The sequence below is a fragment of the Nicotiana tomentosiformis genome, chromosome 6 (genome assembly GCF_000390325.3).
Source record: "Nicotiana tomentosiformis chromosome 6, ASM39032v3, whole genome shotgun sequence".
Taxonomy (NCBI): domain Eukaryota; kingdom Viridiplantae; phylum Streptophyta; class Magnoliopsida; order Solanales; family Solanaceae; genus Nicotiana; species Nicotiana tomentosiformis.
The window spans coordinates 127,921,866-127,938,600 of NC_090817.1; the positions used below are offsets into that span (position 1 = coordinate 127,921,866).

The 16,735-nt window shown below is 40.1% G+C and overlaps 1 protein-coding gene across 1 annotated transcript; it reads right to left on the reverse strand.

The window, feature by feature from the left end:
- Positions 1–6,355: 6,355 nt before the first annotated feature.
- Positions 6,356–16,438, reverse strand: LOC138894746 (uncharacterized). Its single transcript, XM_070179474.1, has 4 exons — positions 16,061–16,438; positions 8,654–8,715; positions 8,182–8,490; positions 6,356–6,473 (listed from the first exon to the last, which is right to left on the reverse strand). The coding sequence occupies exons 1-4, from the start codon at positions 16,436–16,438 to the stop codon at positions 6,356–6,358; spliced, it is 867 nt and encodes a 288-aa protein (XP_070035575.1).
- Between the last annotated feature and the right edge of the window lie 297 nt (positions 16,439–16,735).

Genomic DNA, 16,735 nt, shown 5'->3' on the forward strand with positions numbered 1-16,735 from the left:
ATGCTATCTGTACTCAGTCTCAGTTTTTACTCGCACATTTTATCTCAGTCTCTATTATTATTATTGATACACAATATCATTATTGTTTGGGCTGGTTTCATGATTATTGAGAGCCCGAGAGACTGGAGAGATTTATACTAAGTGAGGCCGAGGGCCTGATTGTGAGATATTGATACTATAGCACGTGAGTTGTCTGTGCATCACGTGAGTTGGCCGTGCGGATCCAAATGATGATACTATAGCACGTGAGTTATCCGTGCAGCACGTGATATTTATTCTATGGCACGTGAGTTGTCCGTGCAGCATGTGAGTTATCCGTGCAGATTATATCACTTGGGTTGTACGAGCCCCTCTAGAGTCTGTACAACCCCAGTGAGCACGGGTACCCATTGAGTGTGAGTGCTGAGGGCTGGGAGCCGAGTGGTTGAACTGTTGTGACGAGTTGAGTGGCTGCTGCCCTGAGAGGGTGTACTTGCTTTTCATTTGTTGTTGCACTTAGTTTCTATTTGTCATTGTTGTGAAATTTTTTGAAAGATTTTATATCCTGATTACATGAATTTGAACTGTATAAAAATGATTTGACTTAAACTGCTGGATTTGAAAGCATGTCTAATCTCTGCTGGAATTACTAAAAATAAACTATAGCTGTGTAGCTCGTCACTATCTTCCGTTCCTTATTTATTATTGTTACTTGCTGAGTTGGTTGTACTCATACAACACCCTGCACTTCGTGTGCAGATCTAGGTGTTCCCGGACATAGAGGGTGTTGATTCTTTCGCACCACTGATCTTCCGGATATTCTGAGGTAGCTGTCGTGTTTCGCAGACCTTGCCTCTCCTTCCCTATCTCCTTATTTACTGTATTTGGCCTCAGACTTGTATTCATAATTAGATGCTCATGTACTCAGTGACACCTGGTTTTGGGAGTATGTTTTACCTAGTATTTGTGGGATTTTCACTTAAGCTTGAATTATGATGTTTTATGTATTTAAAAGAAATTGTGATTGTCGGCTTGCCTAGTTTCGAGATAGGCGCCATCACTACAGGTTAGAATTTTGGGTCCTGACACAAACGGGCCGGCCAGGACCGGTATTCGTGGGCCTGGTCTGGGCTTCTAGGCCGATTCGAGAATTGGAACCGCTGGGCCCTGGACCGTTATGGGCCCGGGACCGGACCGGTCCCTGGCGGGCCAAACTGTCCCAACGGTCAAATTTCAAAAAACAAATCTTTTATTTAAAATCTAGCCGTTTGGGCTGTCACAAAATAGTTGTTGACTATTTACAAAATAGCCATTTAGCTCCCCCAACTTTGTTTTAACCCCAAATATTTTATAATTACACTTTTTTCCTATTTTCAATTATAAATACCCTATCAATCTTTTATTTTTCTTACAAAATCATCAATCTATCACAATCTCTCTAATTTTCTCCTATAATTGCTACTATTTTTTACTTTATTGTTACAATTTGTGAAAAAATAGTGAAGTTGGTGAATTGAAGTCTTCAAGTCTTCAATGATAATCAATTTTCAACAAGTTGTTTGTTAATTCGGTAAACTCATTCCAACTCTTAAGTTTTAATATTATAGTTTTGTTTGTTTTATTTATTTTTTATTACTTGATTAATTAAGATGACTTCCTTAAAAAAAATATTTTGGTAAAAATAAGGGAAAATTTAAGAGTGGCGAATCTAGTGCTCAATTTGTTCCTCCTCCACTGCCCCGGGCTCCCCGAACCAAACCCCATATTCGTCCTACACCTGCTATTCTTGATAGCGATAATAGTTTATTACAATTTACTGAGTGTCAATTTTGCCATAATATTAGAGCTGGTGAATAATTAGACCGTGAATTAATGAATGCTCTTTATTCTAATCCAACTATTGATGAAAATGATGATGAAGAAATAGATTTTTATGAAACTCAATTGGATGATGATACGCCCACTAGTCCTGCTCCTGATGTTAACCCAACTAATGATAACCCTGCTAATCCAAATGATGCCCATCTGATACTCCTGTTACTACCCCTACTTGTCACGACCCAGAATTTCCACCGTCGGGACCGTGATGGCGCCTAACATTCCACTTGCTAGGCAAGCAGGCGTTAGAGAATTATTAAGCAGATCCTTATTCAATTCAGTAAATAATAGCAAATAAACTAAAATGAAATACAGCGAGTGCGGAATAATATAGAAACTTCATTAATTACTACCACCCGAATCTGGAGTCACAATTCACGAACTTCTAGGATTTACTACAAGTAAAAGTCTGAAAGAAATACAACTATTTGAACGAAAGAAACAGTAAATAAAAAAAATAGAAAATATAGACGAGGACTTCAAGGTCTGCGAACGCCAACAGATCTACCTTGAGTCTCAGATGAACCAATACAAGCTGCTACGCCTCTCGATCAGCTGGGACCAATACCAAAATCTGCACAGGAAATGCAGAGTGCAGTATCAGTACAACCGACCCCATGTATTGGTAAGTGTTGAGCGTAACCTCGACGAAGTAGTGACGTGGCTATGACAAGACACCTACAAAACAAACTTGTGCAATTTAACAGTATATATACAAATAACAGCTAAACATGTACTATTGGGAGGGGGAAACATGTTGAGGGGAATACGAGATAGAGAACTACAACAGAATGGTAACTTGAATAACCAATATACTATGAACCAATAAGAACAAGTAAATATAGTAGAGGTAAAATGCAAGGCATCACCCTTCGTGCTTTTACTCTCAACCTCACCATAAAATCAATGGACACATAGAACGCCGGATGAACTGCTGATTAGCCCGGTGGCAATGCAAGCCTGTAAGCCACCTCTCCCACTCTCTCAAGAATCTCGAAAGGTCCAATATACCGAGGACTCAATTTGCCCTTATTCCTGAACCTCATCACACCCTTCATGGATGATACCCGGAGCAACACTCTCTCTCCGACCATGAATGCAACATCATGAACTCTACGGTCGGCATAACTCTTCTGCCTGGACTGTGCTGTGCGAAGTCGATCCTGAATAATCTTGACCTTATCCAAGGCATCCTGTACCAAATCTGTACCCAACAATTGAGCCTCCCCCGGCTCGAACTACCCAACCGGCGATCGACAGCGTCTACCATATAATGCCTCATAGGGAGCCATCTGGATGCTCGCCTGGTAGCTGTTATTGTAGGCGAACTCTGCAAGGGGCAAGAACTGATCCCACGATCCTCCAAAGTCTATAACACATGGGCGGAGCATATCCTCCAATTTCTAAATAGTGCGCTCGGACTGTCCATCCGTCTGAGGATAAAACATTGTTCTTAACTCAACCCGCGTACCCAACTCACGCTGTACTACCCTCCAAAAGTGCTTTGAACTGTGTACCTCGATGAGAAATGATAGACACGGTCACACCGTGAAGACGGACGATCTCGTGGATGTAAATCTCTGCCAACTACTCTGGAGAATAGGTAACTTCCACAGGAAGGAAATGCGCTAACTTAGTCAGCCTGTCCACAATGACAAAAACTGCATCGAACTTCCTCTGAGTCTGTGGGAGTCCAACAACGAAATCCATAGTGATACGCTCCCACTTCCACTCAGGAATCACTATCTTCCGAAGCAAACCACCACCTGATGCTCGTACTTTACTTGCTGACAATTTAGACACCGAGCTACATAAGCAACTATATTCTTCTTCATCCTCCTCCACCAATAATGCTACTGCAGGTCCTGATACATCTTAGTGGCGCCGGATGAATAGAATACCGAGAACTGTGGGCCTCCTCGAGAATCAAATCACAAAGTCCATCCACATTAGGCACACAAAGACGACCATGCATACTCAAAACTCCGTCATCTCCGACAGTAACCTTCTTGGCACCATCATGTCACACTGTGTCTCTAAGGACTAACAAATGAGGGTTGTCATACTGTCGATCTCTGATACGCTCAAACAAGGAAGATCGAGCGACTGTACAAGCTAGAACACGGCTGGGCTCTAAAATATCCAACCTCACAAACTGGTTGGCTAAAGACTGAACATCTGATGCAAGCGGCCTCTCAACGACTGGAATGAATGCAAGGCTGCCCATACTCGTTGCCTTTCTACTCAAGGCGTTAGCCACCACATTGGCCTTCCCGGGGTGGTACAAAAAAGTGATATCATAGTCTTTCAATAGTTCCAACCACCTCCTCTACCTCAAATTGAGATCCCTTTGCTTGAACAAATACTGAAGGCTCCGATGATCCGTGAAAACCTCACACGACACACCGTAAAGATAGTGCCTCCAAATCTTCAGCACATGAACAATGGCTGCCAACTCTAAGTCATGGACAGGGTAATTCTTCTCATGAACCTTCAACTGTCGCGACACATATGCAATCACCCTACCATCCTGCATCAATGCCGCACTGAGCCCAACATGGGACGCATCACAATATACTGTATAAGATCCTGAACCTGTGGGCAACACCAACACCGGCGCTTTAGTCAAAGCAGTCTTGAGCTTCTGAAAGCTGGCCTCACACTCGCTTGACCATCTGAATGGGGCACCATTCTGGGTCAACCTGGTCAATGGGGCTGCTATAGATGAAAACCCCTCCACAAATCGATGGTAATAGCCCGCCAAACCCAAGAAACTCCTGATCTCTGTAACTGAAGTGGGTCTAGGTCAGTTTTGAACTTCCTCAATCTTCTTAGGATCTACCCGAATGCCCTCTGCTGATACAACATGCCCGAAGAAAGCGACTGAATCCAACCAAAACTCGCACTTTGAAAATTTAGCATATAACTGGATGGCTCTCAAAGTCTGAAGTGCAATCGTGGGATGCTACTCATGCTCCTCTCGATTGTGGGAGTAGATCAAGATAATATCAATAAACATGATCACAAAGGAGTCCAAATAAGACTTGAACACTCGGTTCATCAAATCTATGAATGTTGATGAGGCATTTGTCAACCCAAAGGACATCACTAGAAACTCATAATGCCCGTAACGAGTCTGAAAAGATGTCTTAGGGACATCGCATGTCCTAATCCTCAACTGATGGTAGCCAGATCTCAAATCAATCTTCGAAAACACCTTGGCACCCTAAATTTTATCAAATAAGTCATCAATCCTCGACAATGGATACTTGTTCTTGATGGTGACTTTGTTCAACTGCCGGTAATCTATGCACATCCTCATCGATCCATCCTTCTTCTTCACGAACAACACAGGCGCACCCCAGGGCGAGACACTAGGTCTAATAAAGCCCTTATCAAGCAAATCTTGCAACTGTTACTTCTATTCTTTCAACTCTGGCGGGTCCATACGGTATGGCGGAATCGAAATGGGATGAGTGCCCGGAGCCAAGTCAATACAGAAATCAATATCCCTATCGGGTGGCATCCCCGGCAAGTCTGTAGGAAACACCTCTGTCTCTTACCAACTGTCTTTCTGGATGTAGATGGCGTTGTATAACGAATAAAATAGAATTTAGGAATTTGAATTTCTTACAACTGAGCTTTACCACGCGATCTAGAGTAAGAAGAAAGAGTGACAGACCTAAATGCCTTGTAGCCTCCTACTTATAAGTGTGGTGCACAACACACACACATAAACAAGACTCTACTAGACATGGCTTGTAGACTCCCTAGGATAGAACTGCTCTGATACCACTTTTGTCACGACCCAAACCGTAGGGCCGCGACGGGCACCCGATGCCTAACTCAACTGAGTACTAACGTAACGTATCATTCTTATCATACTATCATGGGTAAATGAACCGGAAAGGTCGTCATGAGATAACTAGAATAAAACATAAGGGAATACTAGACATAAGACGACCCAACATGATAAAGAAACTTATACATGTGAGATATGAGCCTATAAGGCCGACATAATCATTTGTATACTCAAGACATAGGCTGATAAGGCCATACAAGTATCCATATACATGTCATCTGTCTACAAGCCTCTAAAAGTACATAAATGTCATAAAGGTCGGGACAAGGCCCCGTCATACCAATCAATACATATTCAAATCATACTTACCAAATAGGCAACTCCAGAGCAATTGGAGTGTACAAACACATTCTGCTGAGTTGATAGCCTACTAGGAGAACTCTCAACCTGTCTATCGGGACCTGCGGGCATAGAACGCAGCATCCCCAGGAAAAAGGGACATCAGTACAATAAAGTACCGAGTATGTAAGGCATGAAAAACATATGGAGTAAAGAACTCAACCTGTAAGTCTGAATAGATCTGTGAATGATGAAAATATATATAATGTCATGCATGTGCGTATAAATGCCATACCATGCATAAGTATATGCGTACATAACATCATCAAGCCTCTAAGGGCATCCCATCATATCATCTCAGCCACTGTGGGAGAAATCATCAACGTATATCAGCTGATTAGGTGGTGGTGCATATATAACTCCATAACCTTTTCCATTTCCCATATACACATAATTTACGCGTATATAACGCCATCTGTTCATGGGTCAATGTACATGTATAAATAAATGCAATGCATAAGGAAGTAAATATATAATATCCCTCAAAATATCATAAGACCCATGAACAGACAATATGATAGTAGGACATATGGGGAATCAAGAACATAGGCAACCCTAGTACTTCTAGGAATAGAATTATTTGTGAAAGTTGCGTACTTGCTCATTTCTTGCATCATATGGATCATGCCAAAAAGGAAAGAAGGGATAGCCTTAACATACCTTATCACAATCTTTCCAATCACCAAATTTAAATCGCCTCTTCGTACCTTAATCTAAAATAACACTAATAATAATATCATTAAGTTACGAAAGGTACAACTATCGCACAACGAACGACAAGCTTATTTTGTATTAAAACGGGCAACATCTCCCCTATAATCCTTACTTCTTTCAAAGTCAAGATAACACCAAACACAAAAATATCAACATGTATACATTATTTTCCAACCTTATATATACTACAAAATACTACAAAACAGCCCAACACACCCCAATATCTTCATACACAAAACGACCACCGTAGTAGGGTCAAACGGCCCGAAAATGTTACAACGAACGACCAGACCACCACCCTGCATTTATGTGGTGTTTCTCCACAACATTAATCCTCCAAAACTCCAGCAAATAGTAGTAAAACACACAGCCCAGCAGCAACACAAAATAATCCATAAACGGTCAGCTACAAGTGAATAACTCGAACTCACGGCTTCCGATCACCGTCCCGTGAGTTCTAATAATTAGGAAATGAATTTATCAACCATCCTTAATATTTAAACACTTAAAAACAGAAAGTAAACATTTTCCTAACTATGAAGTACCTTCCAAAACTCAAACTACAAGGAAAAAGAGAGGCGATATAGCGATACTTATGTCGTAGGGATCGTTTTAATGTTATCGCTTCTTGATTCCATGTCCGGGATGATAATCTTCTTTGAAGCTCTAGAAGAGAGCTTAAGAGTAACTTTAGGGGTCTTATTTGGTTGTGTGTTCTGGAAAATTGAAGAAAGAACCGAGATAAGGATATAAATTTCCATTTTGTTTGAAAAGTCAAAAGGTGAGCCTTGGTACCCTTGCATTGGTCCTTCTTCCAACGCTTATAACTTTTTATCCAGGTGTCGTATTTACAAATGGTTAAGAGAGTTGGAAAATATATTCCAAGACCTTAAATTTGGTATATAATATGTCCCAAAAGGCCTCATATATCACATGAAATGTATTTCTCTAAAAGCTCTGTTACAAGGCAAATCCTTAGTCGGTTGTTTCCGCAACTTTAATCCGATTTTTCACAAACTTTATATTTTCTATCCAAACTTCATATATAGACATATAATGACTTTAAAATCATTTAAATCATGATTAACAAGTCTCATATTCATTACGTCACCTTGGGACGCACAGGGTGTAACGATTTTCCCCCCTAGAAACATTCGTCCTCGAATGTTAAACTCCCAGAAATCTATAGATATTTTGGCAGAGTCTCCTACATAACGGTAATACTACAAACTTTTCACACAGAAAAACCAACAATACAAAGCCACACATAGCCACAATCATCAATAACACCAATGTCCTCACACGACTAATAACAATAACTAACATAAGAATCAAGTACCATATACGTACCTAAAGGTTGTAATGTCTCAGTCTGATCCTCCTACGGAAATGGTAACAAGTGAGGATACCTAGTCTTCATTTCTTCTCCAGCTTCCCAAGTCATATCCTTTACATTATTGTTAATCCAAATTACTTTAACTGAAGCTACATCCTTAGTTCTTAATCTCTGAACTTGTCTATCTAGTAGAGCAATAGGAGCTTCCTCATATGATAGCTGCTCTGTAACCTGAACATCGTCAACTGGAATGACTTTATAGGGATCACTAATACACCTAAGGAACTCTGGTCCTACTAACTTAGTTTCCCCAACCTTGAACCATTCGATAGGTGACCTACACTTTTGTATGTAAAGAGCTTCGTATGGAGCCATCTGAATCCTGGAATGATAACTATTATTATATGAAACTCAATAAGTAGAAGATAATCATCCCAGCTACCCCTGAAGTCCATCACACAAGCTCGTAGAATATCCTCTAGTGTTTGAATAGTACGTTCAGCCTGACCGTCTGTCTGGGGATGAAATATTGTACTAAAACTTACCTGAGTCCCCAATCCTTTTTGGAAGGACCTCCAGATATTAACTGTAAACTAAGCACCTCTATCTGAGATAACAGATATAGGTACACCATGAAGTCGTACTATCTCCCTAATGTAAAGCCTTGCATAATCCTCTACTGAATAAGTAGTCCTGATAGACAGCAAATGAGCTGCTTTTGTAAGTCTATCGACAATAACCCATTTAGCATCGAACTTACATTGGGTACGAGGTAAGCCTATGATGAAATCCATATTAATCACTTCCTATTTCCAAGTTAGAATCTCTATAGCCTGTAATAATCCACAGGGTTTCTGATGCTCAATCTTAACCTGCTGACAATTAGAGCACTGAGCAACAAACTCTAATATATCCTTCTTCAATTTGTCCTACTAGTATATTCCCCTGATATCATGATACATCTTCGTCGCTCCTGGATAAATAGAATAATGAGAATAGTGAGCTTCTCCCATAACCCGCTGGCCCAACCCTGCCACATTAGAACACATAATCGACCTTGATATCTGAGGACTCCATCTCCTGTAATCTCAAATGGTGTATTATCATTTTGAGGGGATGTATCTATGTAATGAGCTAGCACAGGATCCTCATACTGGCGTTCCTTCACTTCAGTTACTAAAGAGGATGTTGCTGTGTCCAAAATAGTAACTCCGGTATCACCTTAGTCCAGTAATCGAACTCCAAGACTAGCTAATTGATGAAACTCATGGGTTATCCCACACTTCTATGGTTGTAAATATGACAGGCTACCCATAGATCTACGGCTGAGGGCGTCGACTACTACATTCGCCTTCCCCAGATGGTATAAAATATCAACGTCATAGTCTTTCAGTAGCTCCAACCATCTCCTTGGGCGTAAATTCAATTCCTTTTGATTGAAGATATATTGAAGGCGCTTATGATCCGTATATATATATATCAACATGAATGTCATACTAATAGTGCCTCCACATCTTTAGTGCATGAATCACCGCGGCTAACTCTAAATCGTGTGTCGAATAATTCCTCTTGTGCTTTCTTAGTTGTATTTAAACATAAGCAATTACTTTTCATGGTCGTTCTGCCACTTGTTGCATGAATACATAGCTTATATCATTGCCCACGAATACTAGAATTTCCTGTAACTCATATGATCTCAAATATCATCTTTTGATTTTTTTATCTTCCCGTTCATTAGCCACGATAGATGCCACTTTCTTATGGAGTGCATACAATGTTGTTGTGAGACTGTTGTTACAAGACCATTTCTTCCTTATGTCACTATGCTTAAGTTGAAGCCTTCTTCCTTATTCGCTCAGTTAGTCTTTCTTTGTAGTACTTAAGAGAGACCCTTTGACTTCTATAAAGCTGCGAGTTTATTACACCGTATACACGAAAGAATTTTTGACGTTCTTACTTACCTATAACTATCCTTAATTACTTACCTCCGCGCCCTTGTGCTCGTAAGGTTGATTCTGAACTGAAATTTTGGACTATCTTCTCAGTGGCACCATTTTTTTTTATTTTCGTAACACTTATATGGTACCTTTAAAAACCCCAACTCCAATCTAAATATTTCTCAAGGATTACGATGTTATCATATTTGCGAGACTGAATTCCCTATGTTGGGTTTCACTATGTTTATCTTGCACAACCTGCTGATTTGTCAGTACCCTCTTGTTTAGCCATGGCTAGGCTCTTCCTGAATCAACTACTAACTATACGTTAGTCCATTATCATATCTATATTCTGTGTAATCTCTCGTGGGTTATATCCTTTGTCTTAACTTAACCCGCACACTGGCTCCTCATGTATCCAGTGTTCATATAACATCTAGTGATGGAACCCTTTCTGCCTCTCCCCGTCATCATGCTTACATAATGTTCTGGAGTTGTATCATATCCGTAGGATCTGAATAAATGCAATCTCATTCCATTAGCCTTTCTACCACATTCTTCCTTTACTATTCCATAGTTACCTTAACCACATAACTCCGACTTAATACCATATCACACCATTTTCCCCCCCTTTAGGGGAGTACTAACATTTATTGCTATGAAGATTTACCTATAAATGTTTCACCTCTTCATATTTGGCGTCTTTTCACATCTTCACGGACTCTTAATTGCCTTGCGGTAACCCTTCTGTACTAGGGATAATTTTATTTCTTACACATAAAGGTGACACTTAGTGTAACAGGCACACTTAGTCCCTTAAGCTTAACTCTGCTCACAGCGCTTGTTTTAGGGAAACATTTTCCTGAATGACCTTTAAAAGTTATCCTTCTGTTGTCATTCAATTATCGCTCGGGACGCTATATCTGAAATTCTCACGATGTCAACTATTATCAAATCCTTCGGTCCCTAATTCATGTTCAGTTTATCTTATTCACTAGCCCATACTAATTTCTATTACTCTGGGGGTCTAACTTCTCCTTCTTAATCACGTTTGGGTCACCAACTCATTTCTCGAAATGGGGACATGACATTATGGCTTATACTCTTTTATTGTCTCAAGGCATGTAACTTCTTGTCTTTTCCTTCACTTGACTATAGAATCTGAAGTCCTGTCATATTTTGATTTACCGTTATCATTTATTTATCACATCTTACTCATAATGCTTCATTTACTTTCTTCGTATTCTCCTGCTAATATTTATGTATATCACCTTATTATGAAAACTTCTTCAAAACATTATTTCACTTTTAGCCCCCCTTGATTCAATTCACTGGTTCTTCGGGTCGCCTAACACTCTTTCTTTCCTAGGGACGAGATCCATACAAAGTTAAATATTTATCCCTTCTAGGATTCCAATGTCAATCTTCTGAAATTTCTGAACATTCTAGTATTCATATCTTATTGTACTATTCTAGAGTGCACCATCTGGGTGTCTCACAAGTAGAACCATTACCACGTTTGCAATATCCCTTAGAAATGTGAGATAATGATAACAATCCATCCACAATTTTAGGTTACTCTAACCCTAGTTGGATGCTGATATCTCATCCTTCTCTTATATTATATCTGTTAGCTCCCATAGGGAATAACTGAAATGGGTGTTGTCAAGTGAATATATCCTTGTTATTGTTGAAACTAACTCAGAATGCTTATATTTCTCTGCCTGAATTAAAAAAAACAGATAATCTTCACTAACTGGGTACCTCGTATCTTTCTTCACCTAGCTTCTTTTACTTATTAAAACTTATATCTACCTTATGATTCTCTTGTTGCTTTTTACCATAGGGGTAGATAGATATTCATGCCTTAGGTTTCCTTATCAAGAGGTTCACACGTCGTAGTACACACATATCTACTAAAGGCCTTACATTTACTCATCATAAGCATGACACAAAATCGAGTTCCTCGGACTCAACTCTTCCACAGACACATTCAATCTCTTACCAACTGTCTTTCTGGATGTAGATGTCGTTGTATAACGAATAAAATAGAATTTAGGAATTTGAATTTCTTACAACTAAGCTCCACCATGCGATCTAGAGTAAGAAGAAAGAGTGACAGCCCTAAATGCCTTATAGCCTCCTGCTTATAAGTGTGGTGCACAACACACTCATAAACAAGACTCTACTAGACACGGCTTGTAGATTTCCTAGGACAGAATTGCTCTAATACCACTTTTGACACGACCCAAACCGTAGAGCCGCGACAGGCATCCAATGCCTAACTCAACCGAGTACCAACGTAACGTATCATTCTTACCATACTATCATGGGTAAATGAACCGGAAAGGTCGTCATGAGATAACTAGAATAAACCATAAGGAAATACTAGACATAGAACGGCCCAACATGATATAGAAACTTATACATGTGACATACGAGCCTATAAGGTCGACATAATCATTTGTATACTCAAGACATAGGTCGATAACGCCATAAAAGTATCCATATACATGTCATCTATCTACAAGCCTCTAAGAGTACATAAATGTTATAATGGTCGGGACAGGGCCCCGTCATACCAATCAATACATATTCAAATCATACTGACCAAATAGGCAACTCCGGAGCAAGTGGAGTGCACAACCACCTTCTGCTGAGCTGATAGCCTACTAAGAGAACTCTCAACCTGTCTATCGGGACCTGCAGGCATGGAACGCAGCATCCCCAGGCAAAAGGGACGTCAGTACAAATAAAGTACCGAGTATGTAAGGCATGAAAGAAACATGGAGTAAGGAACTTAACCTATAAGTCTGAATAGCTCTATGAATCATGCAAATATTTATAATGCCATGCATGTGCGTATAAATGTCATACCATGCATAAGTATATGCGTACATAACATCATCAAGCCACGGAGGGCATCCCATCATATCATCTCAGCCACTGTGGGCGAAATCATCAATGTATACTAGCCGATCAGGTGGTGGTGCGTACATAACGCCATAACCTTTTCCATATCCCATATACACATAATATACATGTATATAACGTCATCTGGTCATGGGTCAATGTACATGTATAAATGAATGCAATGCATAAGGAAGTAAATCTATAAGATCTCTCGGAATATCATAATACCCATGAACAGACGATATGATAGTAGGACATATGGGGAATCAAGAACATAGGCAACCCTAGTACTTCTAGGAATAGAATTATTTGTGAAAGTTGCGTACTTGCTCATTTCTTGCATCATATGGATCATGCCAAAAAGGAAAGAAGGGATAACCTTAACATATCTTATCACAATCTATCCAATCACCAAGTTGAAATCGCCTCTTCGTACCTTAATCTAAAACAACAATAATAATACTATCAATAAGTTACGAAAGGTACAACTATCGCACAACGAACGACAAGCTTATTTTGTATTAAAACGGACTGCATATCCCCTATAATCCTTACTTCTTTCAAAGTCAAGATAACACCAAACACAATAATATCAACATGTATACATTATTTTCCAACCTTATATACACCACAAAATACTACAAAACAGCCCAACACACACCTATATCTTCATATACAAAACGGCCACCGTAGTAGGGTCAAACGGCCCGAAAATACGAACGACCAGACCACCACCCTGCATTTATGTGGTGTTTATCCACAAAATTACTCCTCCAAAACTCCACAAAACAGTAGTAAAACACACAGCCCAACAGCAACACAAAATAATCCACAAAACAGTCTGCTACAAGTGAATAACTCGAACTCACGGCTTCCGATCACCTTCCCGTGAGTTCTAACCATTAGGAAATGAATTTATTAACCTTCCTTGATATTTAAACACTTAAATACAGAAATTACACGTTTTATTAACTATGAAGTACCTTCCAAACCTCAAACTACACGGAAACAAAAGAGGCGATATAGCGATACTTATGTCGTAGGGATCGTTTTAATATTATCGCTTCTTGATTCCATGTCCGGGATGATAATCTTGTTGGAAGCTCTTGCAAAGAGCTTAAGAGTAAATTTAGGGGTCTTATTGGGTTGTGTGTTATGGAAAATTGAAGAAAGAAACAAGATAAGGATATAAATATCCATTTTGTTTGAAAAGTCAAGGTGAGCCTTGGCACCCTCGCATTGTGGTCCTTCTTCCAATACTTATAACATTTTATCTAGGTGTCGTATGAACGAAAGGTTAAGAGTGTTGGAAACTACATTCCAAGACCTTCAATTTGGTATATAATATATCCCACAACGACCTCATATATCACACTAAATGTATTTTGCAAAAAGCTCTGTTACAAGGCAAATCCTTAGTCGGTATTTTCCGCAACTTTAATCCGATTTTTCCCAAACTTTATATTTTGTATCAAAACTTCATATATAGCCATATTATGACTTTAAAATCATTTAAATCATGATTAACAAGCCTTATATGCATTATGTCACCTTGGGACGCACAGGGTGTAACGATCTTCCCTCCTTAGAAACATTCGTCCTCGAATGTTAAACTCCTAGAAATCTATAGAAATTTTGGCAGAGTCTCCTACGTAATGGTACTACTACCAACTTTTCACACATAAAACCCAACAATACAAAGACACATAGAGTCACAATCATCAAAAACACCAATGGCCTCACACGGTTACAGCAAAAAAACTAGAATTCTGCCCGATTCCCATATATTCGTGTGCCATAGCCCACGCCTTCCGAGTGAGTCCGGGCCCCCCGGGCTACGATCGCTTAAAATTATTCCGGGCCATCAAATACGACCTAAGGAACCATAGTCACCATCCAGCCGTGGCCGTTCCTCGTTGTTTTGCATTTTACAGCCAAAAAACTAGAATTTTGCCCGATTCCCTTATTTTCGTGTGCTATAACCCATGCCTTTTGAGTGGGTCCGGGCCCCTAGCCCCCGATTGCCTAAAATTATTCGAGGCCATCAAATACGACCTAAGGAACCATAGTAACCACCCCGCCATGGCCGTTTCTTGTTGTTTTGAGTTTTACGGCCAAAAAACTAGAATTCCGCCTGATTCGCATATATTCGTGTGCTATAGCCAACGCCTTCCGAGTGGGACCGGGCCCCCGTACCCCGATCGCCTAAACTTTTTCCGAGCAATCAAATACGACCTAAGGAACCATAGTCACCGTCCTGCCGTGGCTGTTCCTCGTTGTTTTGCATTTTATGGCCAAAACACTAGAATTTCGCCCGATTCCCATATTTTTGTGAGCTATAGCCCATGCCTACCGATCGTCTAAAATTATTCGGGGCCATCAAATACGACCTAAGGAACCATAGTCACCGCCCCGCCATGGCCGTTCCTCGTTGTTTTGCGTTTTACGGCCTAAAAACTAGAATTCCGCCCAATTGCCATATTTTCGTGTGCTATAGCCCACGCCTTCCGAGTGGGTCCGGGCCCCCGAACCTCGATCGCCTAAATAAGAATCAAGTACCATATACGTACCTAAAGGTTGTGATATCTCAGTCTGATCCTCCTCCGGAAATGGAAACAATTGAGGATACATAGTCTTCATTTCTTCTCAAGCTTCCCAAGTCATATCCTCCACATTATTGTTAATCCAAAGTACTTTACCCGAAGCTACATCCTTAGTTCTTAATCTCTGAACTTGTCTATCTAGTATAGCAATAGGAGCTTCCTTATATGATAGCTGCTCTGTAACCTAAACATCGTCAATTGGATGACTTTAGAGGGATCTCCAATACACCGAAGGAACTCTGGTCCTACTAACTTAGTTTCCCCAACCTCGAACTATTCGATAGGTGACCTACACTTCCGTCTGTAAAGAGCTTCGTATGGAGCCATCTGAATCCTGGAATGATAACTATTATTATACGAAACTTAATAAATGGAAGATGATCATCCCAGCTACCCCTGAAATCCATCACACAAGCCCGTAAAATATCCTCCAGTGTCTGAATAGTACATTCAGCCTGACCGTCTGTCTGGGGATGAAATATTGTCTACTAAAACTTACCTGAGTCCCCAATCGTTTTTGGAAGGACCTCCAGAAATTAACTGTAAACTGAGCACCTCTATCTGAGATATTAGATATAGGGACACCATGAAGTTGTACTATATCCCTAATGTAAATCCTTGCATAATCCTCTACTGAGTAAGTAGTCCTGATAGACAGCAAATGGGAAGCTTTTGCAAGTCTATCGACAATAACCCATTTAGCATCGAACTTATGTTGGGTACGAGGTAAGCCTATGATGAAATCCATATTAATCACTTCCCATTTCCAAGTTAGAATCTCTATAACCCGTAATAATCCACAGGGTTTCTGATGCTTAATCTTAACGTGCTGACAATTTGGGCACTGAGCAACAAACTCTACTATATCCTTCTTCATTTCGTCCTACCAGTATATTCCCCTGATATCATGATACATCTTCGTCGCTCCTGGATAAATAGAATAATCAGAATAGTGAGCTTCTCACATAAACTGGTGGCCCAACCCAGACACATTAGAACACATAATCGACCTCGATATCTGAGGACTCCATCTCCTGTAATCTCAAATGGTATATTCTCCTTTTGAGTGGATGTATCTATGTAATGAGATAGCACAGGATCCTCATACTGGCGTTCCTTCACTTCATTTACTAAAGAAGATGTTGTAGTGTCCTGAATAGTAACTCCGGAATCA